This window comes from Saimiri boliviensis, chromosome 4, assembly GCF_048565385.1.
Source record: "Saimiri boliviensis isolate mSaiBol1 chromosome 4, mSaiBol1.pri, whole genome shotgun sequence".
Lineage (NCBI taxonomy): Eukaryota > Metazoa > Chordata > Mammalia > Primates > Cebidae > Saimiri > Saimiri boliviensis.
Genome location: NC_133452.1, coordinates 141,194,300 through 141,222,106, shown reverse-complemented (window position 1 = coordinate 141,222,106; position 27,807 = coordinate 141,194,300). Strand labels below are relative to the sequence as shown.

The following is a 27,807-nucleotide window of genomic DNA, read 5'->3' as shown; positions in this document are numbered from 1 at the left end:
CTCCCAGGCTTCAGTCACACTGAAGATGTTTTCCATGTACTAACTGGGGCTTATAATGCCTTTTTACCATTTTACAAGCTGCCATGTTCCTTTTGCACCCCAGAATCTTCAATATTTTGCACATAGAGAATAAAAGCTAGCAACCTATTATGAGCCATTACGTAATAGCTCAATTGATTTTCGACCTAAAAATACAACTTTTAAATAAGAAAGAAATACCTCTGAGAGTGTGTGTTTTCACCAAACTGCCCATCAGCCATTAATGCACACCCTATGGCAGTGTTTTTCCGTGTGGAAAATTTCTCCCCTGAACCTTACCCTCTTCGGACAAGCAGGCCAACATTTGGTCAGAAGAGCATGACTTGGACTTTGCACTTCTGTAATTTCATGCCTTGTTACGATCATAAGTTTATTCTAGCTCTGAAATCCACTTCCAATTTAGAAGGTAGGAAAGCATTCCCAAGAATGTAAATATAAACATATTCTTCCTCCAGTTCCTAAAACTAGAAAATGATGACTCATGCTGTAGCGTGGGATTTTTAAATATTGGAAATGAACATCCTTAGACTTTCCTCAGTTGTTTAGAATGGATAGTCACAACGGAAGCATGAATTTTACCTTGTAGCCAGCATTTTATTTTGTGTTTTCTCATGTTTAAAATTTTTAGGCTTAAAGAATCAGTGGGAGGGGATTATGTATGTGTTATGGGGAAAGGGTGGAAAGAATTCTATGATGTTGGGTTGGAATTAGAAATATATTAATATGAGCGTGAACTCATAATGTTTTTAAACAATTATATTTCCTTGCTCTATCCTCTGAAGTATCTAGGAGCAGTGACACCCCAGTAGAAAAAACACTGCTGGTGCCCAGGGCTTGATTTCTAAATACTATTCTACTTAAGAGGAAGGAGGGCTCCTTGAAGAAATGGCAAAATTCAGAAATAGGGTGAAAACAGTATAGAAAGTAATGAAGAGCTCAAAAAATAATAATGACATGCCAAAAGTACATAGGAGCTAGCTCAAAGGTACTTCCATTGGCCATTCTGGGACAATTAGAGCATCAAAATAAAGAATGTAGGGCATGTATATCCATTTTTTAAAGGCCACGAGGCTGGGCACGATGGCTCACAGCTATAATCCCAGCACTTCGGGAGGCCGAGGTGAGTGGATCACCTGAGGTCAGGAATTCAAGACCAGCCTGGCCAACATGGTGAAAACCCATCTCTACTGATTTTAAAAAATAAATGGCAAATATATAAATCTGAAAGGTCATGAGCTCATCCTGATACTAAAAAGAGCAAGGTTCAGGATGGGGATGGAAAGCTCTTCTTTATAAAAGAATACCAATTAATAAGTATAGAAGAAGTGGTAGAATTAGAAAATCATTTCACAGTCACTATGGTGATCACTGATTCTCAGTGATACATACTAAGAAACATTGGGTGATGCAGTGTTGGGGAACATGATACCTACAAGTTCCCACAAGTTACTTATCAATCACAAAAATAAAAGGGTTAATTTTACATTTGAGAAGCCTGGTGGACACAACCTTAATCAGATCACCAAATTTGACATCACAAATAATAGCACAAACTGACATCATATGCCACCTTTTGTGATCTTCTGAAGAAGATACAGTGTCACTTCTGTAGTTTTCATGCTCAGGTATAACCTGGCTCCAAGAACAAAGACACAATAGAAGTATATTAATGTGGGTGTGATCTCATAATTTTTTAAAAACAAATTAGAATTGAGAGATGTTTTATGAATCAATTTGTCTGAAGACTCAAAAAATAACAATGTCATGGAGGATTAAAAAAAAGAGCAGGAGAGACTAGGGAGGCTTATCTTCGCAAAAAATACAAAACTTAACCCAGCATGGTGGTGCCTGCCTATAGTTCCAGTTACTTGTGGGGCTGAGGCAGGAGGATCCCTTGAGCCAAGGTCAAGGCTGCAGTGAGCTGTGTTCACGCCACTGCACTCCAGCACAGGCCACAGAGTGAGACACTGTTTCAAATAAAATTAAATTAAAAAGATGGAATGACTATTTCCTAAATAGATAAAAGACTAAAAAGACATGGTGATTAAATGCACTATATGATTTTTGAATAGATTCTGTTATGTGAGAACGTGTCTTTTTTTCTCAGGAAACATATAGCAATTCATATAGGGGTAAAGTTTCATGAGATATACAACTTACTTGCATAAGAGAGAGAGAACAAACAGGGAAAACACATTTGGTGAATATGGGTGAAGGATGTATAAGTATTCATTGTACTATGCTTGCAAAGTCTATGTAGGGTTGAAAGTTTTAAAAAGGTGTGAGGAAGGACAAGTACTTAACAAAAACAATATTAAAGTCATCTATGAATTTATGAGTAGTTTTGAGTAATGTACTTTGTTCCCATTGAAATATTACACTTGTTGTTTTCTAAACAATACCTCAACTTGATGTTTATAAGAAAGTTTAAGGGATATAATTAAAGGAACAATTTATATAGCTACTATAGAGGTAATAAATGGAACATTATTTAATATTTCTGAAAAATATTAATTTTAAATGATCCAATACATATTTTAATCTAATTTTTAAAGCCTATTTTATTTGCATTTTTAAATTTCATAATACTTAGCTAATTGTTGCCATTTAGACATTTTAATGGTCTAATATCAAACTTTCCTGTAAAAACTGAATATTCTATAACATTATCCTTCTTGCTCAAAGTATCCTATCTCCAAGCAGAAAATAAGAGAGAGAAAATTTTAAATTACAATTAATTTTTCTATTAATCGCAAAATCTTACATTATGTGATATTTATGCCAGCAGAAGAAAAGCATGAGAGTCCTGTCTCCTGCTCACCATTTCTGTTTCTTTGGCCCTAGGTGACCTGGCAAGTGTGGAATATAATTTACGTTTCCCTGGAATCCAGCCTTGGTCACTGGGGACAGACGGCCACAAAGTGTTCAGTTTTTTTTCTCTCCTTTTAACAACCTTAATTTTTATTAATTGTATTGTTGGGTTTTCTTTTTTCTTAATGACTCTATTGAAGTATAATTTACATATTATAAAATTCACCCATCTGAAGTGCACAATTCTACGCTGTTTTAAGAAACTTAATGAGCCATACGGTCATCACGACAACACATCATCTGGTAAGATTCTGTTTGCAGTTTACCCCCATTCCTGCACCCAGCCCCAGGCAACCACCAGTCTGCTTTCTATGTCTATAGATTTGCCTTTTCTGGGCACTTCATACAAATGGAATCATACAGTCTGTGGTCTATGTTTCTGTTTGTTTGTTTGTTTGTTTTTCAATTAGCACAATGTTTTTGCTCATTCATGTTGTAGTAGTTACCAGTATTTCATTCCTATTAATTACTGAGTAGTATTCCATTTGTATGGGTATATTACATTATCTTTTCCTAGTCCCCAAAGCATCTGATGGACATTTTGGTTGTTTTCAGTTTTCGGCTGAAAACAATAATGCTACTGTGAACAATAATGCTACTGTGAACATTCATGTTCCATGTTTTCTGTGTTCATAGGTTTTCATTTCTCTTGGGTAGATACCTAGGAGAAGAATTTCTAGGTCATATGGGAAATAACTTTTTAAGAAACTGTCAACCTCTTTTATAAAACACCTGTACCATTTTACATTCCCTTCAACATATTTGGTGAGGGTTGCAGTTTTTCCACATCCATGTCAACACTTGCTTTTCTCTATTTTTTTTTTTTTTATATAGAGATGGGGTCTCGCTATGTTGCCCAGGCTGGTCCCAAACTCCTGGGCTCAAGTGATTTTCCCGCCTTGGCCTCCCAAAGTGCTGGGATTACAAGTGTGAGCCACCACATCCAGCTTCTCTCTTATTATTTTTTCATGATTATTACAGCTCTCCTAGTGGGTGTGAAATGATGTTTCATTACGGTTTTAATTTGCATCTTCCTGATGACTGGTTTTCAGTATTGTTTTCGTGTGCTTATTAACCATTTTTATATCTTCTTTGGTGATGTCTATTATAATCTTTTGTCCATTTAAAAAACTGGAATGTTTTGTCATCCTATAATTAAGTTGTAAGAGTTTATTATTTGTGCTGGACACAGTCCTTTGTCAAGTATGTGACTTCACAGTATTTTCTACACATCTGTAGCTGGTCTTCTTATTTTCATAACGGTGTCTTCATTTTCCTAATAGTGCCTTTTCAAAGCCAAATGTTTTGAATTCTGAAGAACTGCAATTGATCAATCTTTGCTTTTATGGGTCGTATTCAGCGGTGCTTTTTGAAAGCGAGGAAGTTCTATTGTAATGTGGATAACGGAGGCAGTGGCTTATTTGGGTTTTGGTAATTGTGTTGTTGCTTCACTTTTGTGTGTAAACATTCAAGAGGCCTTGTTCTGGAAACATTCAGAATGCTGTGTGGAAACAAAAACTCTCAGTGCAGTCCAGGTGGGTTTCAATGCCAAGCAGTAGACAAGAGCTGTGATGATGTTTCTTCCTGTGGCTCCTTTGACAGCACAGTCTCTTACTCAGCTAATGGAAATGTCCCTTGAAAAGAATCTAGGGATTCTTTTCCATTGCTCTGTAGGGTGCTATTTTCCTGATGTTAGTTTTTTTTTTTTTTAAAGATGTATAACTCCAAAATATGGAAATACCGGAAAAGTATTACTGGGCCTGCTCATATTCCTTACTAATGAATTTTTCCAGGTGTAAGAGCATCTTTAAGCGTGCAGAATATGTTACGGGTATGGGCTTAGGGTCCTGAGGCTAGGCCAATAGACCAGAATGAATGTGCATGTATAACCAGTTTTTTTGTGGTCAAGTGTTGTACCAGCAGTGAGCTCGTCCTCTGCCATCAAAAGCTGGGAACAGTGTGATGTAGCAGAACCAGACAACTGTCACTAGCAGAACCAGACAACTGTCACTAATTTTAGAGGACAAGTAGCATGGATTCTTTTAATTGACTTGTTTTTTAAGGCAAGTAGACACATTAAAGATCGTTCTGTCTAGTAATTAATCAAATATGTATTGAGTGTATATTGTGCATGGAAATATCTATATGTGGATGACTTCCAAATTCTTATCTCCAGCCTGCACCCCTCCCCTGAACTCAGATCTCTATCTCCACAGCCTATTCAACTTGAATGTTTAATGGGCTTTTTGCAAAGGTGTCTACCATCTTTCTTTCACATCTCTTACCCAATCTATCATAAATCCTGATTCTAAATGTAATTTGGAATCCTGCATGGGATTCTGGAACAGAAAAAGGGCATCTGAGGTGGGTGGGGGGGGAACCAACAGCAATAAAGTATTGAGTTTATGTAATAATAATGTTCACTATGGTTCATTAATTGTGACAAGTATACCAGACCAAGGTAAGATGATGTGAAAAACAGAGGATTTGGGGTGCAGGGCAAGGGAAACTCTCTGAATTACCTTTGCACCTTTTCTGTAGATGTAAAACTACTCTGAAAGGAAAAGTTTATTACAAAAGAATAAGCAAAGGAGCAGATTCTCCTGGCCTCAGGCTCACTCGAGCCTGTGGTTGGTTTGCTGGAGCCAAGGAGATGGAAAGACTGATTTTGTGTGGTGGTGGTCTGGGTGGAGGATGTGGTTGGATCAGCAGCAGCCCAGACACATTTTGCTTCTGGCAAAGCATTTGCCACCTTATCAGTACTTTTACACAACATAATTTATACTAACAAAATTGATAACCTCAAATCAGCTTAGTCTTTGTATAATAATTTTGTCAGATAATTTATCTCTCACAAATTTATAGTTCCACTTCATTTCTTTTCCTGAAGAACAAAGCTCTCTAATCTGAAAAATAACAAATGTTTTGTGTTTTTAAAAAGATTTTGCTGTAAGTCATTAGTACTACATAAAACGGAAAAATGTGTATTTTTATTTCACATGGAATGCATTAATCTGAATTAAAAATAAGGATTTTTTTTTTTTTTTTGGAGCAGAAGAGGCATAGAGGCTGGTGTTATAATGGGGCATAGAGGGGCTGACACAGGCTCCAAATAAGAGGTGACAATTGTGCGGGTCCTGAAAAATTGCAGAGTTGTCTAGAGTACGAAGTCCAGCCTCTGGGCAATCAAGTTTTTTATGCCACTTCAATGAATCTAGGCATGCACTTCTGTGAGAGTTGGGGCAAGCAGGTTGAAACTCCCCTTTCTTGGTCTGTGCAAAAAACTACGGGGGAAGTCCCAGTGTTGCTTAAGGAGAATTTATGAAAAATTCATTCCTGTTTCCTGGGTGCCTGTGCCTTTAACCTTTCCCTAGAGCTATAAATGGCTGGAGACATTGCAAACATCTTTAAGGACTGAGAAAATTAAAACAAACTTGCTAACTGCTTTCAGAAGATCTTCTGTATTGCAGTTGGATATGCTCAAAGCATAAGATGGGCAAACAGAGGTGGCTGTGGAGTTTCCACGCCTGGAATTTTCCCGACTGGGGGAAATTTAACGAGCACTTAAATAATCCTGAGTCTGAAAGGGGCAGAGGGGCCGGGCAGATGATGGCCGAGGACAAATCTAGCTTTGTAAATCCGAGAGTATTGCCACACTGGTACGAGGGAAAGGTCAAGGTGATATTTCATCCAGTGCTCCCGGTTCGTCCTCTCCTTACCTGACCTCTGAAATGGAGCCATCGGCCTTGAAAAGCCTGGTGTCTAAAATTAATATTCTTCCCCATCTGACTAAGAAGGCAACAGCTGAGCAACATGAGATCAAGGGCCATATTAATTTAAACAGGGGCTCAAAGTGGCATTTGAGAGAGAAGATACTTCCTCTCGTAGTGAACACTTGTCTTGTCAGAAGATTTATACGACTGAGAGTCAAAACTTTTACCAGAGACTTCTATAGTCAGTTTGAATTCCATGAAATTTCTCTTTACCTTCTGGAATGTATGCTCTACACTTGGAGTGGCTCAAGCTCTTCGATGTTCTATCAGTGGTAATTATTTTTGTTTATTACTATAATCTCCCAAATCTCCTTTCTTTTTTTCGAAGTTGTCTTCAATAACAAATTGTAACAAAATTCAGGTAGAGCTTAATGTTTAATATTTCTTTGCAAAATTATTGTGTTTTAAACCTAAGCTTTTGTTTTAATACATTAATTTTGTGTGGCTTCCTGATCCAACTTGAGTTTCATCTGTAATTAACCATAGCATTTTAGTCATAGTTTGCTTTAGAAATAGCCATGCATTTATTTCCTTATTTTAATAATTTTTTTTTCAGGGCAATTTGAAAGAATGCTAGGAATGGTCTGTAAAGTATCTGTAGAGCTCTGGTTAATAGTATTAATATTTGCATTTTTTTTTGTTTGAATGTAAGCTCTTTATGTGGATAAGTGTAACTTTTTAGAACAGTGAATTTTAAATGCTTTGGCGCTCAAGAGTATCATTTTACTATAGGAGGTGAGGAAACAAAATACTGAGTTTTGTGGTGAGGATTACAATACGGTTTTTAAGGTGAGAAAATGCTCATAGAGGCGCTTTTCAAAATATCTCCACCAGGGGGCCTCCGTAGTCAGCCATGCGGAACTAGCACAAATTAAAATCTTTCCTCTCTCCCTCTCTCTGCCTCTATGCAATCAAGTGATGTGTACATATAGACATGCGTATATGCTCCAGTATCAAGGCATATTATGTATCTTGCATTACTTCATTTGTGAGGAAAGTATTTTAAGGAAAGTGAAAGGACTCTGAACATCTCAGTACATAGCTGTGAATGCAGCTGCAAAGAAAGGTATCTGGGTACGCTGCCCACGTGAGAGGACCGTAAGGAAACACTTTTCTGTCACAAACACCGCACACATGTTAAGACGTAGGTAGAGAAGAGATCTGGAAAGGGACTCATTTGGGGGAGATCCCTCTGAAGAGGGAGGCCAGGGGAAGCAGGAGAGACCCCTTCCCACGGGGCTGCAAAACCTGCAGTTCCAATTAAACCCAAAGATACTTTGTATTTTACATTTAAACTGGCTGCTTGATCCACGGCTTATTTTAGGCAATGAGGAGCATTTTCGTCACCCAGTGAAACTCAACATTGCTTTTTACTGTTCGCTTTTGTAGTTTTAAAGTGAAAAAAAAATTTTTTTTCTTTGAAAGTTCCAATGTTGGAAACTCGATATGAATATTAGCATTTCTCTCCTTAATTTTGGATCCGCTCTCCAGTTTAAACAGGAGAGACTTCCAAATTCTCACTGTTCATTTTCCCAAGAAGTCAGATATGTGAATAAGTGATGAGAACTTTCTGTGTTTCTCTTCTCTGCAGTCAAGAAAAAGAAGCACTGAAGAGTCACAATTGCGTCTTGATTTATAAATCGGAGACAGAGGGTGACGAAAACCGCACTCCAGACAGAAGCTTAATCGGACTCACCACTAAGATGTTAAAAGTGAAGAGGCTGGAAGAATTGAACACGTGTTACAATAGCAACCACCAGCTGGAGAAAATGGCCTTTTTTCAGTGCAGGGAAGAGGTGGAGAAAGTGAAGTGTTTTCTGGGAGAAAATTCTGGGGACCAGGATTCAAGATCTGAACAGAATGAGGTAATTGTGTGCTAGTTTAATCTCCTAAAAAGTATTCATTCTACCTTATCTTTTCTCATGTCATGGAGCAATTCATCAACCCTTTCCAAATTAAGTAGAATGAAGGAAAGTCTATGAATAGATGCCATTCAATTTTGCTTCACTGAGAATTGTGTGTATCAACTATGCAACTGCATTTGGTAAATAATTAGGCCTTTGAAACTGCATTTCTGCCTGCAATCTACTTCACATTAAGGTTAGTGGCTTCAGAGTTATACAGCCAGCTTGTGGAAATGAAGAAGAATCCTTTAAAATGATGGATCTGGGCTTGAAATTCAGAAAAGTGCTGTGAGAGGCACAACTGTTCTGCAAAAGAAGTTTCTCATTTCCTCCAGACCTTGAGTTCCTCGCGAGGTAGATGGCAGAGCTGTTGATAGTGAAGTTCAGAGACGGGACAAGAAAGAGTTGCTGATGGCATGACTGTGGGGCTGTGTCCTCCTCTGTGCAGAACGAGAGCTCTGAACTCAATGCAGCTGCTTGTTCTTGGGCAAAATATTAATTTAACCGAGGGCTTGCCACATCTGAACTAGTGTGATAATAGCAGTTGTAAAAATTAAGTGTGATCGCGTCTGTAAAGCACTCAGCCTAGTATCTGTCATGAGAGTAAACATTTCATACATGTTAGCAGCAGCATCAATTCCCTTCCCTGCCTTGGCCCGGTCAGTTCCGCCTGTCATCCATTGGCTCCTTGCCCGGTGGGAGCATCAAGCATTTTGACCGTGCCTTCATTCCAGCACATGCAGTGGTTTTGAACATGTGAATCACTTTTCTCTAGACAAGCCTCCTCCAGGTTAGGACCTTGTGTTATTTGTTCATGTTTTCTGGGTTGCTTTCCCAGTAATGGGAACAAATAGGCACCAAAAGTGTTTTTGGAACAAACAGATCTATTTAAGTGAATTCTGGTTGAGGGCTGGGAACCATTATTTTTGGTATCAGAGCAAGTGATTCTTATCAGGGATGTTTGGAAAACATCCTTCTTTGCCCAGCTACTGTTCTAAAAAACACTATTCAGGTAGGAAGGGTGTTTCTAACAATGTGACAGACAATGAGATAGAAATATTGTATAAGAAAGGTCTAGGAGGCTTTTTATTGTAAGTGAATAAAAAATGACAAAATGTGCTGGAGAGAATAAATGAATCAGATTGAAACAGATTTTTTTGAGACCTCTGCTTTCCCCATGAGTTCAATATAGACCAAGAAGAAATATTCACAGGCAAAATTAAGTGGAACATGACTTTCTCATTAGGGTCTTTAGTGGTACAAACCAACAGGATAATTTTTTCTGTTGAATTTCAGCAGGACAGAGAAGACAGAATATTCTTCTTGGATAACTTTGAAATCATCAACTAACTGTAATAGTTTATATGAATTTTATTATCTTTCAAGTACTGTTTTTCTCCAAATTCTGTGACACAAGTTTTAGAAACTTGTGTTTCTAAACTTTTTCAAGAATAAGATAGGCTGGGTTCGTGGCTCATATCTGTAATCCCAGCACCTTGGGAGGCTGAGGCAGGAGAATCACTGGAGGCCAAGAGTTTGAGACCAGCCCAGGCGACATAGTAAGACCTCTATTTCTAGAAAAATAAAAAAATACAAATAAAATAGCCAGGCATAGTGGCACACATCTGTAGTCCCAGCTACTTGGGAGGCTGAGGCAGGAGGATTGCTTGAGCCCAGGAGTTCAAGGCTGCGGTGAGCTATGATCACACCACCGCACCCCAGGATGGACAACAGAGCAAGACCCTGTTTCTGAAGACAAAAAAAAAAAAAAAAAAAAAAAGAGTGAGATAGGGCTAAGTTGGTACATAAATATATGCAGGGATATTACTTTTGTGATAGCCAACTGCATCCAGAAGTTGATGATTTGGAAGTTAAATATTTTTAGGATGTTTTTGAGGGAAAAACTGAAACTGTTATTTAACCCCTAGAAATCCTCAGAGAATGTCCTTTGTAGTAAGTCTCATATCCCTTCTGTAACTTGGGCCTCCTGGCCTGGGTCCTGCAGTTGACAGCCTGCGGAAGATGGGAAGTAGTCACTAGAGCTCCATGTGTCCCATTCAGTTTCTTACTTGTAAATAGTGAAAGGCCTGGAGACGTCTGCAATAAATTTCCCTGTCTCTCTCTGTCCATGTGGAGAATGGATGGGCGCACGTGTCAGAGGCACAGGGTTCTCCTTTCCGTGGCCTGGAGCCCCAGCCTGCCCAGTTGGTGGGTGCCAGGGCAGCCAGCAGGCTTGGCAGCGGGTGGGTGGAGAAGGACATTCCAGCAGCTCAGATGTCTTCAGGTATGCAGACAGAGCGAGATTAACACATCTTCATCTTCTGCTGGAGTAGCAATAAATCTTTAAAATGCCACTCTTTTCTCTCCAGGGACTATAAAAAAATGCTCGTCAAGTTTCTCCACCTATTCCCCTTTCTCTCTTATCCCTTTTCTTTTTGAGAAGATTAGCACGGCTAATCATAGTAGAAACACGTGCTGTGGTGCGCGGGATAGAATTGACTCTGAATTTCGGACTCTGGTGACGTGGTGACCTGAAAGCTTTGTTCTGGAAGCTTGCAGTGCAGTTTATTTAGTGTCTGAAATCGCTCTCCGGTCCCAATAGGGGAGGAATTTTACGTAAACAACTTATATTTAATTTTATATTTACATAAACAAAATAGTTTGATAAACTCTGATTCTTTGTGTTTTCCTGCTCTTAATCAGATTTTTCCATTTTTAAAATATTTCCTCCACTGAATTGATTTTTAACGATCTTTCCTTTCCTCTGTTTTGTTGAGTTTATGAAACACTTCATAGTGTATTTTTCTTTTTTCTACTTAAGTTCTTTTCTTTTTCTTGGTCTTTTAATTTTTCTTTTTCTTTTTTTTTTTTTTTTTTTTTCATTTTTGAGACAGGGTCTCACTCTGTCACCCAGGCTGGAGTGCAGTGATGTGTGCTCTTGGCTCACTGTAGCCTTGACCTCCCTGGCTCAAGTGATCCTCCTGCCTCAGTCTCCAGAGTAGTTGGGACTAGGCAGGCACCACCATCCATGGCTACTTTTGTATTTTTTTGAGAGACAGGGTCTCCTTATGTTGCTCAGGCTGGTCTTGAACTCCTGGGCTGAAGTAATCCCCCTGCCTTGGCTTCCCAGAGTTCTGGAATTATAGGCATAAGCTACTATGTGTGGCCTGTTTTTCCTGCTTTTCTTTTCCTTCTGTTTTCTAGCGACTTTTCTCATTCTATTATTTCGAAAGGCTGTTCAAAGTTACCCAAGTTCTGCGTATTGTGTGAAATTCTAAGTTTTCAGCGGATAACCATATGCCATAATAAACTAGATCTAAATATACATACGTGGTGTGGTGTTGAAATCAAGTAAAATTTACAAAACCAAATTGGTCTGACTCAGACGAGTGATGAGCTCGATGGCTACTGTGTCTGTACCATTAGGTTATAAATGATGAACAGATCTCATCCCTGTAATTAGTATTGTTTTTGTACAATCAGATCTAGGGTTTTTTCTTTTGTCAGTTTTCTGTTGTCTATATAGTAAATAGCCCTCATATTGTATTTCCCTCAGATTTATTTGAATGTTTAATAGAATCTCTCTCTCTCACATACACTCCCACATCCCTCTACTTGCTTAATGAAACAAAAATGTGCCCCGTAATATTCTCAGCTGACCACTCGGCTCTGTGTGCTTCTCACTGCTTTCGTCCATGTACCGCCCCTATCCCTGCTTATGAGGCCCGGGGTTGTCTGTGCTCACCTCCTCATCCCTTGGCTTTCCCCACCTTCCTGTTCACCCCTAGTTACTCATCCTCCATCCAAAAGGCATGGTCCCAAGTACAAAAGTAGGACACAGACTGTGAATACTCACTCTACACAAATATGTCAGCGTGGTCCACCATTCCACATCTGCGCCTGGAGCACCCCTGAGTAAATAATTTCTGAATTTATCCTAACCCTCGTTGATTTGTATCTATAAGCCTTCCTTCATAGGGAATAATTCCTTCTTAAAACCTGGCTTAAGTTCTTCCATATCCCAACCAGGGGGTATCCCAAAGCTGTGGGGGTAGAAACAAGAATGTCCCCAGCAGACTCAGGACCCACGGCCCCTGGAGTGTTTAAATGGCCAGCACAAATGCTCCCAAGACCAAGCAAAGCAAAATATTTATTAACAGGATGTGCAGAGGGACAGAGTGGGCTGGAGTAAAGTGTGGATCTCCCTTTTTTGATTGCAGTTGGTAGATTTAACACCAGGTGGAATTTCCTGACCAACTGCTGTGAAATTGTACCGTCAGCAGCACCCATAATGACTATAACTTAGATCTCAAAATAACAAGGCTGAGGGCGGAGGTTTTGTGATTTTTAAAGTTGTGTTTCCCCACGCGCATCCCTGTGCTCCTCACCCTGTAAGGCCAGGAGAAATCTCCCTGGCGGTGGCCCAGCCTTGGCAGCCAGCAGATGCCAGATACAGTCGTGCTAATTGTCCTTGAACTGGGAACAAATGCGCATTCACGGTGCCAATTGTTGCCAGCAGGTCTCCCAACACCCCTACACCTGTTTCAGATCTGTCACATGAGGCTGTCATATTTTTCCTTTTAAAGAGGCAGATAATTTGGTGATCACGTAACTGGAGACATCATTGCATTGGCAGGACTCTGCAAGAACCTCTGTAATTTGGTGACACCCACTCCTCAGGGCAGAGCAAAGGGTGACACTGCTTGAGAAGTGCTGGTGCTAGATCAGGGCAGGGAAGGAGCATATAAGCCAAGCGACATCCACAGCTGCTCCCAGAGAATGGACTTCACACTCAGAAGAAAAGACGTCTGGGTTGTAGGCAGTGTGTGCCTTCTCTCGTCTTCAGTTCTCTGGCGCTTGATCCGGTCCATGATGACCCGGGGAGGCCCCTGCCAGGCTCCTGCTCTTGAGGACGTGCAGGTAGTACAATCACTTTTATCTGACAGATTCATTTTGTTTGAATGCTTCCAACCTGGGAGTGGCGCTTGCCAAAGAAAATGGAATGCATGCCCTGGCTGAATCTTTGCCCAGGACACTGGCCTGAGGAGCAGTTGGGGTAATAATAGCGGCATGTGGCACATTTCAACCTTTCAAACATTGCACCAGCTTTTAGGGAACCTCGTGGGCAGGGATTCCCTGTGCATATTAAAGTTGGTGACCTGTTTTTGTTTGTGAGGGCTATAAATAATGTCCATATCTCTTCATTCTCCTGCTTCTTATATGAGTTATGAAAAGAAAATAGAACCTAAGCAAAAGTTCTTTTACTAAGAAATAGATTGCAAAACACAGCATGTGCAGCCATCAGCCTTTCTGAGCACAGCCTTCTCTGCTTCCTTTGTTGAACTGTTGCCTGATAACGTGTTTCATGTGACACCATAGCTATTCCAGCATTGGAATTCAGTCAGGAGCATAGTAGAATTGTGGAAGAAAAGAAATAATCCCTATTCTAAGGATTTTAGCACTTTTCAAGAGAGGGTATTCATATCTGGGAAGACAGCTCTTTCCTCATATTTAACTACGTTATAATTAGCATATGATAAATTATTTTTAAAACAATATGCAACAGTTTTGAAAGCACTACAGAAAACAATCCGAATCATTGTTTCTGTCTGAAGGTGGGTTTGTGGCAATGTTTCTCAGTCTTTTTTTCCCATTATTATGCGCCCTCTCCTAGACTTTTTAGGGGTTTTTCCCCCAGTTGACTCTTCCCATTAATTTTAATACCACATATATACTGCATACCTATTGATGCATTGTTTGTATATCTGTGCTTTATACATAAAAAGAGTAAGTTTTTTTTTTTTTACATGCCTCCAGAAGAACGAATTTTCATTCCTTTGGGGTGCTATTGTCCCCACTGACAATGCATGCAGTTAAAAAAATTTCTCTAGGGGAGTTAGACAATCTATCCCTATACCTGTGTATAAATCCCTTATTTATATCTTATTCAACAAGAAGCCACCAACCCAGCATCTTGTTGGCATTCAGAAGTCAGAGAACTCTAGGAGTCAGGCTTTCTCCTGTCCCTGAGCCTTTCCAGGGGACCCTTCCACAGCAAATATTTCTGGGGCATCAAGTTCATACTAAGAGGAATTGAATGGACAAGCCAATCTTGGAATTGTTTGTCAATCATCTTATCTATCTTAGTTGAGGACAAAGTGAAAGAGATGGAAGAAAGTTAGGGAGAGATTTGTTTGTTTTTAAAGTAAGAAATCATAAAACATTGTAATTCTCTTTAGGTCTAACCTAACATCATGGTTAAATCCATATTTTTAGACAGTCACTGTTACCCATGTGTGAATCATTTTTTGCTGTTTATCATATCTCCTATGGGAGATCCTAGGAGGGATATCTTTCTCCTTGGGAGATACCAGGAGGACTGCATTTCTCCTATGGGAAATACTGTGAGGGCTTTCATCTTCCACGTGGAAAAGAATGTTATGAGAATGTAGCCCACATAGCATTTCCCAGTGAAAAGGTCAACAAGATATATGAGTTCATTAGGAGTATTACGGATGTGTATTTCAGAGTGTTTTTGCAACTTTTTAGCCATAAAGAAAATCTCTCTTGGGACATGGATGAACCTGGAAGCCATCATTCTCAGCAAGCTGACACAAGAGCAGAAAATCAAACACTGCATATTCTCACTCATAGGCGGGTGTTGAACAATGAGAACACATAGACACAGGGAGGGGAGCACTACACACTGGGGTCTGGTGGGGGGAAATGGGGGAGGGACGGGGTGGGGAGGTGGGGAGAGATAGCATGGGGAGAAACGTCAGATACAGGTGATGGGGAGGAAGGCAGCAAACCACACTGCCATGTGTGTACCTATGCAACAATCTTGCATGTTCTTCACATGTACCCCAAAACATAAAATGCAATAAAAAATAAATAAATAAAAGAAAATCTCTCTTAAATTAGAATACACAACATGTCCTCATAGCTTTTCTTATTATTGATGAATATTTAGAAATGTGAGCAACCTACTGTCTTCGAAACATCTATAAGCACAGCAGTTTTAAGAACTGTCTTTTGTAGAGGTATCAGTGAATCCTATTTATTTTTATTTATGTATTTTACTGTTTTATTTTATTTTTATTGCACTTTAGGTTTTGGGGTACATGTGAAGAACATGCAAGATTGTTGCATAGGTACACACATGGCAGTGTGATTTGCTGCCTTCCTCCCTTCACCTATATCTGGCGTTTCTCCCCATGCTCTCTCTCCCCAACTCCCCACCCTCTGCTGTCCCTCCCCTGGTTGCCCCCTACAAACCCCAGTGTGTGATGCTCCCCTCCCTGTGTCCATGTGTTCTCATTGTTCAACACCCACCTGTGAGTGAGAACATGCGGTGTCTGATTTTCTGTCCTTGTGTCAGTTTGTTGAGAATGATGGTTTCCGGGTTCATCCATGTCCCTACAAAGGACACAAACTCATCATTTTTTATGGCTGCATAGTATTCCGTGGTGTATATGTGCCACATTTTCCCTGTCCAGTCTATCATCAATGGGCATTTGGGTTGGTTCCAGGTCTTTGTTATTGTAAACAGTGCTGCAATGAACATTCATGTGCATGTGTCCTTATAGTAGAATAATTTATAATCCTTTGGATATATACCCAGTAATGGGATTGCTGGGTCAAATGGAATTTCTATTTCTAGGTCCTTGAGGAATCACCACACTGTCTTCCACAATGGTTGAACTAATTGACACTCCCACCAACAGTGTAAAAGTGTTCCTGCTTCTCCACATCCTCTCCAGCATCTGTTGTCTCCAGATTTTTTAATGATCGCCATTCTAACTGGCGTGAGATGGTATCTCAGTGTGGTTTTGATTTGCATTTCTCTAATGAGCAGTGATGATGAGCATTTTTTCATATGTTTGTTGGCCTCATAAATGTCTTCTTTTGTAAAGTGTCTGTTCATATCCTGCACCCACTTTTGAATGGGTTTGTTTGTTTTTTTCTTGGAAATCTGTTTTAGTTCTTTGTAGATTCTGAATATCAACCCTTTGTCAGATGGGTAGATTGCAAAAATTTTTTCCCATTCTGTTGGTTGCTGATTCACTCTAATGACTGTTTCTTTTGCTGTGCAGAAGCTGTGGAGTTTGATTAGGTCCCATTTGTCTATTTTGGCTTTTGTTGCCTATGCTTTTGGTGTTTTGGTCATAAAGTCCTTGCCTATGCCTATGTCCTGAATGGTTTTGCCTAGATTTTCTTCTAGGGTTTTTATGGTGTTAGGTCTTATGTTTAAGTCTTTAATCCATCTGGAGTTAATTTTAGTGTAAGGTGTCAGGAAGGGGTGCAGTTTCTGCTTTCTGCACATGGCTAGCCAGTTTTCCCAACACCATTTATTAAACAGGGAATCCTTTCCCCATTGCCTGTTTACATCAGATTTGACAAAGATCAGATGGTTGTAGATGTGTGGTGTTGCCTCTGAGGCCTCTGTTCTGTTCCATTGGTCTACATCTCTATTTTGGTACCACTAGCATGCTGTTTTGATTACTGTAGCCTTGTAGTATAGTTTGAAGTCCAGTATTGTGATGCCTCCAGCTTTTTTCTTTTTGCTTAGAATTGACTTGGCTATGAGGGCTCTCTCTTGGTTCCATATGAAGTTTAAGGTGGTTTTTTCCAGTTCTGTGAAGAAGGTCATTGGTAGCTTGATGGGGATAGTGTTGAATCTGTAAATTACTTTGGGAGGTATGGCCATTTTCATAATATTGATTCTTCCTAACCATGAGCATGGAATGTTTCTCCATTTGTTTGTGTCCTCTCTTATTTCGTTGAGCAGTGGTTTGTAGTTCTCCTTGAAGAGATCTTTTACGTTCCTTGTTAGTTGTATTCCTAGGTATTTTATTCTCTTTGTAGCAATTGTGAATGGCAGTTCATTCTTGATTTGGCTCTCTTTAAGTCTGTTATTGGTGTAAAGGAATGCTTGTGATTTCTGCACATTGATTTTGTATCCTGGGACTTTGCTGAAATTGCTTATCAGTTTCAGGAGATTTTGGGCTGAGACGATGGGGTCTTCTAAATACACAATCACATTGTCTGCAAATAGAAACAATTTGACTTCCTCCTTTCCTAACTGAATACCCTTTATTTCTTTTTCTTGCCTGATTTCTCAGGCTAGAACTTCCAATACTATATTGAATAGGAGTGGTGAGAGAGGGCATCCTTGTCTAGTCCCTGATTTCAAAGGGAATGCTTCCAGTTTTTGCCCATTCAGTATGATATTGGCTGTTAGTTTGTCGTAAATAGCTTTTATTATTTTTAGATATGTTCCATCTATACCTAGTTTATTGAGGGTTTTTAGCATAAAGTGCTGTTGAATTTTGTCAAAGGTGTTCTCTGCATCAATTGAGATAATCATGTGGTTTTTCTCTTTGGTTCTGTTTATGTGGTGAATTACATTTATAGACTTGCATATGTTGAACCAGCCTTGCATCCCCAGGATGAAGCCTACTTGATCATGGTGGATAAACTTTTTGATGTGCTGTTGCAATTGGTTTGTTTGCCAGTATTTTATTGAAGATTTTTGCATCTATGTTCATCATGGATATTGGCCTGAAGTTTTCTTTTCTTGCTGAGTCTCTGCCGGGTTTTGGTATCAGGATGATGTTGGTCTCATAAAATGATTTGGGAAGGATTCCCTCTTTTTGGATTGTTTGGAATAGTTTCAGAAGGAATGGTACCAGCTCCTCTTTGTATGTCTGGTAGAATTCGGCTGTGGACCCATCTGAACCTGGGCTTTTTTTGGGTGGTAGGCTCTTAATTGCTGCCTCAGCTTCTGCCCTTGTTATTGATTTATTCAGGGTTTTGACTTCTTCCTGGTTTAGGCTTGGGAGGAGGCAAGTGTCCAGGAATTTATCCATTTCTTCCAGGTTTACTACTTTATGTGCATAGAGTTGTTTGTAATAATCTCTGATGATGGTTTGTATTTCTGTGGAATATGTGGTGATATCCCCTTTATCGTTTTTTACTGCATCTATTTGATTCTTCTCTCTTTTCTTTTTTATTAATCTGGCTAGCGGTCTGTCTATTTTGTTGATCTTTTCAAAAAACCAGCTGCTGGATTTATTATTTTTTTTTGAAGGGTTTTTTGTGTCTCTATCTCCTTCAGTTCTGCTCTGATCTTAGTTATTTCTTGTCTCCTGCTAGCTTTTTTTTTTTTTTTTGTCTTGCTCCTCTAGCTCTTTCAATTTTGACAATAGGGTGTCAATTTTAGATCTCTCCTTGCTTCTCATGTGGGCATTTATTGCTATGTATTTTCCTCTAGACACTGCTTTAAATATGTCCCAGAGATTCTGGTATGTTGTGTCTTCATTCTCGTTGGTTTCGAAGAACTTCTTTATTTCTGCCTCCATTTCATTGTTTATCCAGTCAACATTCAAGAGCCAGTTGTTCAGTTTCCATGAGGCTCTGCGGTTCTGAGTTAGTTTCTCAATTCTGAGTTCTAACTTGATTGCACTGTGGTCTGAGAGACTGTTCGTTATGATTTCCGTTCTTTTGCATTTGCTGAGGAGTGGTTTACTTCCAATTACGTGGTCAATTTTAGAGTAGGTGTGATGTAGTACTGAGAAGAATGTATATTCTGTGGATTTGGGGTGGAGAGTTCTGTAAATGTCTATTAGGTTTGCTTGGTCCAGGCTTGAGTTCAAATCCTAGATGTGTGAGTGTGCTCTATCTGTATTCAGGACAGAGAGCAATAAAAAGGTTTTCCAATGTACTGTGTATAGATACCTGGCCACGTGAATTCTGAGTGTCCTTGCTCAAATGCATAGATGAGTCATATTTATGTGTATGTTGTTTCAGCTTCTTAGAGTAATTAAAATTATGATTGTTTTATAGATTTTTATAGATTATGCTATTTCTGTTACTTGTCTTAATATGAGAAAAATATTTTTATTTGTTCTCTCTGAAAGTTAAAACAACATTGTCAAAAATACAAATGTTGCAAATCAAATCTGTGTTTCTAAGTAAAAGAATAGTTAGCATACTTGATAACAAAATTCCTAAATATAGATGCCCAAACTACGATCCTATCCACTTACCTAAAACATGATGGTTATAGAATGCACATTCATCTATTAGTTTTTCAGACCTTTTTTTCACAACACCACTATCATGGTTTTTGCTGTATTTACATGCTATCTTTATTTCTATTAATATTTTTCATATGTCAAGTCATTTAAAACATTTTAGCAGAAGCAAAAATAAAATGAAATCATGGTTTTGATGTTTTATTTATAGATTTTCTAATGCACAATAACACACACGTAAATTTTTTAAACGGTTTGTTACTTATGGTCTAAAACCACCGTAAGCCTCTTGCAGTGAAGTGGCCCCAAATCAGTCTGTGGACATTTGACTCAGGAAGCTATTCCAGGTCTTTGCCCTGTGGAAATACCACTTCTCTTATTTCTCATTTTCTGCCCACCTTATGGTGACAGCAAAGAAGGCCATTTCCCTCAAGAGGGCATGTCAGTTTCTGCAGCCCCATCTACCACCCATGGTTGCCCTTAGTGCCATGGAGAAGACTGATAATAGGCAGCGTTTAGTATAGAAAATGGCTAACAGGTAAAGTGTATGTAGGGTTTCTTACGTGCCCAGCACCATATCTCCACGATGTCTTTCCTGAGTTCCTACTAGAAGGCAGAGCCCAAGACCAGAACATGCATGAGGGTGTCTTGCTTTGGGGACTGACGATAGGGAATAGATATGGGGCTTAAGGAGTATGAAACAGAGAAGGAGAGAAGCCCCAGCAAGGTTGCCTTGCCAAGCTGGCTGCTTCAGACAGGATGACCTCAGAGCCGCCCGCCCATAGGACTGAAGTGGACACTGGCACTGATCCCCCAGGCACCATCTCCACCATCAGGTGGGTCCTGGGGGGTGACTATTCCCTGGCATTTTCAGTTGCATATGCATAAATGCCAGTCCCCACGAAAGTCCCGCAACAATGCCAGAGAACCCTGGAGAGAAGGCATGGTGCAGTGGCCTGAGATGAAGCACCTTCAGGCTGCACCTCTACGGAGCTGGTTGCCACAGGACTGGCTAGAGCAGAGGTGGATGAGACCATGCATGGAGGACAAGGAGAGGTGCACATATTCTGATGCCTTTAAAGTCTCACTGTCAGCCATGAGGTAGGTATATTTCCTCTATTTTACAGACCCAGGAAGGCTAATTGACTGGCCCAAAACCCACATGCAAAAGAGCTGGGCTTTGAACCCCATGGTGGGCCCCTAGCTTGCACCCTACGCCACCATCAAGGTTTGTCCTGCTATACCCAACTTCGTGCTTCACAGTTAAATATCCTGTTCAAGATGAACCACTGGGGTCAGGAGGTGCAGCTTCCAGTCCTGGCTCTGCCCTCTCAGGGGAGTTCTTTAAATTCTTTGTACAGCAGTATATGCATGTCAGTTTCTGCAGCCCCATCGACCACACAGGGCCAAATAAAGTACCATGTGTGTATGAAAGTTCATTGGAAAACGTAAGATGCTGTAAGTACTGCGATCAGTACATTTCTCTTATGTGCTTAACTATCTTCAGGTCCTAGGTCTAATTTTTTGTTTTGTTTTGTTTTGTTTTGTTTTGTTTTTGAGACAGAGTCTCACTCCGTCACCCAGGCTGGGGTGCGGTGGCTTGATCTCAGCTCACTGCAACCTCTGCCTCCTGGGTTCAAACGATTCTCCTGTCTCAGCCTCCCTAGTAGCTAGGACTACAGGCGCACACCAACATGCCCGGCTAATTTTTGTGTTTTTAGTAGAGATGGGGTTTCACCAACTGACCAGGACGATCTCAATCTCTTGATCTCATGATCTGCCTGCCTTGGCCTCCCAAAGTGCTGGGATTACAGGCGTGAGCCACCACACCTGACCCAGGTCCTAGGTCTTATTAAATATGGAGATACAACCTGTTCAGTACCTCCTGGCATTTCATATTAATTTTAATGATTTTTTAAACTTCCTTTGCCATTTTCAGTGGGGAAAAGTGTCCAATTTGCTCATCCATTGAGGTTGGTAGTATGCTGTGTGCTCAACTGGATACCAGTAGAAGCATAATCCATGACTCATGGCTTCCTCCACTTGGGGTTGCACACAGGTTATCATGGCATTTCCATGTGAATGGGACACTGAAGGCCTGTGCTCTGACCTACAGGTTGTGACTCAAAGATTAGGGACCTTAATGCATAGATCTTGAGGGACCTTGAGGGTCAGCTCATCCAAACCCTTCTCTGAAGAAAAACTCAAAGATCAGAAGAAGTTAGATGGACTTGTCCAAGATTCCTTAGTGTCTAAGCATTCCTTCAAATATTTATGCCTAGATTCTGTATTAATTTACTCAGCAAATGATTGCTGAACCCCCACTGCACAAAAGACACTGTGTTGGTTCTGGCTGGCCTCTCCAGTAATGGTTGCCAAATACGACTCTTGTTTGGAGAAGAAATACTTGAAACCCAAAGGCAAGTGAGACAGGGTAGGGACCCTTCTTAGGTGCCTGCCAGGCACCCCTCTCCCCAGTCATGGAAATAAAACAATAAAATTTAAGTTTCTTCCAAAAAATTCTAGGCACCTAGCTAGCCCTGAATATTAAACAACTTAATAAGCAAGAAGATAATAATAGTATGAAACAATAACCAAGGAAGTTTGAGTCACAAAATGTTTGGTTCCCTATAAAAACTAAATATAACATATTAACATATGTCCTGGAGTTGTTTTTCAGAAACCCGGATCCATGCCAAATAAAAAAATCACATCTGCTGTTTCATAGACCGCAGATAAGGGGAAACTGAGGACTCAAATTTCACCACTGCTCTTTGTTCTAAATTCCTTCCTGAGGGTCCTGGAAGAGGTCATGCCCACAGGCCAGATCTAACATTCTTTTCTGTTAATCTCAAATTTTTAGACAAAGCTTTCCCTCCTTAACCAATCACGAATTGGAAAATCTTTAAATCCATCAATGATCTGTGGGCCTTCACTCCGAGATGTCCCAACTTTTCAGGTCAAACCAACGTAGAGTCTTGAAATACTGATTTATGACTTTGCCTATAACCTCTGCCTCCTGTCTTTAAAAACCCTTACCTATTAGCCATCTGAGAGCTTGGTGTTAAGAATGAGCTGCCCGCTTCTCCTTGCTTGGCACCCTGCAATCAATGCCTCTCTTTCTCTTGCCAAAATCCCAATGTCTGTCCTTGGCTTTAGCTTGGCCATGCCAGGCCAGCAGACCCACGTTTAGTTAGAGAGCATAAGTGGGTTTACTTATTAATGGTTACTGATGGTCTTAAAAAGAGACAGGATCTGATGAAACAGGATCATTTCTTTAAAAGGTAAACATAGATACATATTCCGTTTGTGAAGCGCTTTTTTCCCCTTAATATAGAGATGGTCTATGTTAGGATGTCCCTTAGACTACTTGGCAATCCAAGGAATTTAGAAACTGAAAAACTGACAGTGACAAGTAAAGTCTTACTTCTGTTCTGCCTTCTAGAATGAGCATGTTGAATTGAGATGATACAGATACATTTTTACAGTCTTGAAGCTATGTTTGTGTGTTACCTATTTTGGATTTAGACTTTTGCCTTGGGTATATTTAATTATTTACTTATTTTATTTGACAAATGTGTAAGTGGGTATTACACATTTACACATTTGTCGAACAAAATGAAAGATATGTAACCAGACCTGGTTCTAAGTGCTTTGCAAATGTGAACTCAAACCTTGCTACAACTTCAGGAGGTAGGTACTCCGTGGGTTGGCTCAATGGATGATAATAGTGAATGCTAATGTTTCTGTTGGAGTGACTGTGTTCCAGGCACTGTGCTAAATAGTGTGGAATATTCACAGGGGCCCAAGAAGTTGGTATAATTCTTTTTTTTTTTTTTTTTTTTGAGCTGGAGTTTTGCTTTTGTCACCCAGGCTGGTGTGCAATGGTGTGATCTTAGCTCACTGCAACCTCCCTCTTCTGGGTTCGAGTGATTCTCCTGCCTCAGCCTCCTGAGTAGCTGGGATTACAGGCACCTGCCACCCCGCCCAGCTAATTTTTATTTATTTATTTATTTATTTATTTATTTATTTATTTTGAGACAGAGTTTCGCTCTTGCTACCCAGGCTGGAGTGCAATGGTGCGATCTCGGCTCACCGCAACCTCCGCCTCCTGGGTTCAGGCAATTCTCCTGCCTCAGCCTCCCGAGTGGCTAGGATTACAGGCATGTGCCATGATGCCCAGCTAATTTTTTGTATTTTTAGTAGAGACAGGGTTTCACCATGTTGACCAGGATGGTCTCGATCTCTTGCCCTTGTGATCCACCCGCCTCGGCCTCCCAAAGTGCTGGGATTACAGGCTTGAGCTACCGCACCCGGCCTAATTTTTATATTTTTAGTAGAGACGGGGTTTCACCACGTTGGCCAGGCTAGTCTTGAACTCCTGACCTCAGGTGATCCGCCTGATTTGGCCTCCAAAAGTGTTGGAATTACAGGCGTGAGCCACCTCACCTGGCTGCAGTTGGTAGAATTCTTATTTCTACCTTGCAAGTGAGCAAACTGAGGCATAGTGAGGTCAGAAACTGGCCTAAAGTTATGAAGCTATATGCCATCTGATCTTTGAATGCATTCCCTTACCCAACATATGAAACAGGTGCTTAGGTCTCTTTGTAGGAATTTTAACTGAATTAAAAAAATTTATCAACTATCAATTCAAGCTCTTAACAATCCCAACAGAATTGGGCATTTTTTTTTTTTTTTTTTTACAATTGATAAACTTACATTAACATATCAGTATCACTCAGAGACCGTGGTTCACATTAGGGTTCACTCTTGGTGTTTCACATTCGGTGGGTTTGGACAAATATATAATAACATGTATCTACTCTTATAGTAAGTTAATAATTAAAAAGTGTGAAGATGAAACATTAAGTATTTGAAAACAAGCTGCTATCACTGATGAATTTTCTAAGGACAGTTTATAGCCACATGATCTGAAGTATGTTTAAAATTTTATTATTGCTTTGGTTGGTTGTTTGATTTCCTTATGCAACTGCAGCCAGCCTAGATAGATAAAAGTGTCCACTTTCTTTACCACCACAAATTGAGGTTCTTCTCTGCAACTGCAAGGTAACAGTGACCTCTAGTGGGGAAAAGTTGCAAAAGTTACTGCGGCGATGCAGTGAAGTCAGCATTTTAGGCTAACCCTAATTGTTGAAATCAACGTCAGGCCACTCTCAGCTCTCCATTGGTGGACACAGAAGTGGCTGAGAAAGATTACACTGGAACGAATGATTCCCTCAAGTATATAGAATAAGGCTGGACGATTATAAACTAAATGCAGTTTGCCAGCATGCTCTAAAATACTTTCTTGTTTCATTAAACAATGTATTAACATATTCCCATGCTCAACACTTTATTAATCATAATTAAATCTTGACTACTGAATGGAATTGACATTTCACTAAAGATAGATCAGGAAGGTGGGTGATCCAAAATTTATCCTGTTTAGCTTTTTATAGTGTCACCCACTTGCTAGTTTTGCAGGGTTGCCTACTCACCCGTTTTCCCTAATAATAAGTTACAATGTGACACATTCTCACTGTGCAATCTGGTTTCACATAAGACCACCAGCTTGAATTTCATTTCTGCCTCTTGCTACTTCTATGACACTGAAGATATCACTTAGCCTTTCTCAACTATTTCCTCACCTGAGGTTAATAATACTGACCCCCCAGAGTTGACCCCCCAGAGTTAACATAGTGCTTGGCTTAGAGAAAAAAAGCAAAGTGAACAATACAATGCACTCTTACTATTAATAGAGCTAAAACTTTACACCACTCTACCGTTATAGTAATTTATAGGGCATATTGTCTATGACCCAATATCTTCCCTGCTCAGAGTCCTACAGATCTAATTTCCTGAAGGACATTTTCTTCTTTCATGTCTTTCCACACTTAATTTCTTTCTGTGGGTGATGCGGCCACATTTCTCAGGAACTGGGCTGGGAGCCTAGCATCGATGCCACATTGCCTGGAGCTATGGACTCCCCCTCCCTCCCCTGTCATATCCCAACACATACCAAATTCTGCACATGATTTCTTGAAATGTATCTTATGTCTATGCTTTTCATTCCTACTGGTAAGACTGCAGAATGTGTTAGTCCCTCCCCATCCTGACTGTCATCTAAGGATGTGGATGTATGAGTTACCATGAGAGACTGAAGAAGGAGAATGGAACATCATCCAGTCCAGCATAAATACGATGCCCAAGTACTACCAAGGTCACAGGTGTGAAAATGGCTTGGAAAATCCAAAGCATTAAGAAATGCATCATGGTAGGATTGTATTATTTGATGTTCGTAAGAACTTAGCAACATAGCCTTCGTAGAACATAAGAGAAGGCAGAGACTATTTTATTGGACACATGCAACTCAGTATGTCACGAAAGCCAGGCGATGGATGGCTACTTTAAGCTTGATGCAGATAGTGTACAAAGATTTATAAATTAGGAAATTACAACAGTTACCATAATCAATGTGACAAAAGGGGCAGGAGAGATTCCTTTGGTGTCTTGTCTGGAACTATTGCCTCTTGATATGTCAAATAGTGACCCACCAGACCTGACTTACCTGGCTGTTAGATACCACAGCGAAAGCTGTGTCTCCACCTTCCGTTCTCTGTCCTTTTCCTCTGAGAACTGCCACAGTCTGTTAAGTGTGTTTTCAAATGAAATTAGCTGGGGATGTAAGGAAAAATGGAAAGTCACCAGGCACACAGTGTCGCTCTTAAGCTAGTTCACCCGAACATAATGACTGATCGTTGAAACACACCAGAGTCTACTTCCCATTATTTGATTTCAATATTATGTTTTTACATGATCCATATTTTCTTATGTGGGATTTTCAATATGATTCTAACACATAATATTAGAGATTTTCAATGCAGGCTAGAGTGTTAAAGGCTCTGAGAGGTTTCTGTTACAAAGATCAGCTGGGTGTGGTGGCACACGCCTGTAGTCCCAGCTACTGAGGAGGCCGACACAGGAGATTCACTTGAACCTGGGAGGCAGAGGTTGCAGTGAGCCAAGATCGTGCCGTTGCACTCCAGCCTGGGCAACAGAGCTAGACTCCATCTCAAAAACAACAACAACAACAACAATAATGGCAGATATTTTAAACCAGGCACACGGGAAGCATGCAATAAATGTTAACTTCTATCTGTAACAGTATTATTATTTATCCTGAGAGTTTTCAAAATTCATTTGATTCTGACCTTTTCTTTTTCCTGATGCATTATTCACATTGTAGGGAGCTGTAAGATGTGCTTTGGGGAGTGCTGGTTTATCGTGGACTGATGATTGACTTTGGCATCAAATCAGTGCAAATTCAAATCCCCATGGGGACCATCTACCAGCTGTGTGACCAAGGTTACTGAACTTTTCTGAGTTTCAGTTCTTGGTTCATGAAAATTGGTGAAATAATGCCACTTTGCAGGAGCACTGGGAGGACTAAATGAGTAATGTGTCTGTTAGAGATGTGACCCCAAAACTTAACTTCCGTCTGCTTCAGTGTTTTTCCCCAAACCGGTTCTCTTCTCCCTCATCTTCTGTGCCTTTTGAAATCCTTCATGCCAGATTGAAATCCCACCACAGCTGATTCTCATTTTCCCTCCCCAGTTTGCACTAACTACATAGGCTGCGCCAGGTGTGTGCATGGTTTTGGGTCCTGTGTGATAAATGCTGTTTCATGGTATGGACCTCCATTCCTGAAAAGCTGGAGCACCCTCCCCATGGGAATCGTTCCGTATATTTCTTCGTATCCTTCACATGAGACATGTCCATTCTCAATGGATTGTGTACCATTGAGAATTATTACCAATACGTTTTAGACATAATTTCATCTTTGATGTCTTAGAAGTGAAGATAATGATTAATGTACTTACTACAAATATTTAAACAATGTAATGAAAAGGGCCAGCCTTCATATAGCAGAATATTTGGAATAATATAGGGTTTGTATATTTTTTTCCCAAGGGCTTCCAAGACTGGAATTTTAATCATTTCTAGACTGGTGGAATCAATTTTGAAAAGTCAGAGTGGCCTGATATGCCCCAGCTTTCTTCATTTACCTTCAGATCAGAGGGGCAAAAATGACAGAAAAATACCCATAGTTCTGGGTGCTCTCTGTCGTCTTCTGAAGAAGGCAAACTGATTCTTGTAAGTCAGGACTTGTCTGTTAACTTT

At 40.0% G+C, this 27,807-nt stretch overlaps 1 protein-coding gene across 4 annotated transcripts in view; it reads left to right on the top strand.

Annotated features, from left to right (window-relative positions):
* Nucleotides 1–27,807, top strand: part of MYLK4 (myosin light chain kinase family member 4) — a 113,047-nt gene that overhangs the window by 12,693 nt on the left and 72,547 nt on the right. For 2 of the 4 annotated variants that reach the window (XM_074398383.1, XM_074398382.1), the window contains exon 2: nt 8,275–8,548. In XM_074398383.1, coding sequence (XP_074254484.1) covers nt 8,275–8,548 — 274 coding nt within the window. Of the gene's footprint in view, nt 1–6,769; nt 6,956–8,274; nt 13,508–27,807 lie in introns of those variants that run through there. The other 2 variants (XM_010338095.3, XM_010338096.3) reach the window with 2 other exon arrangements.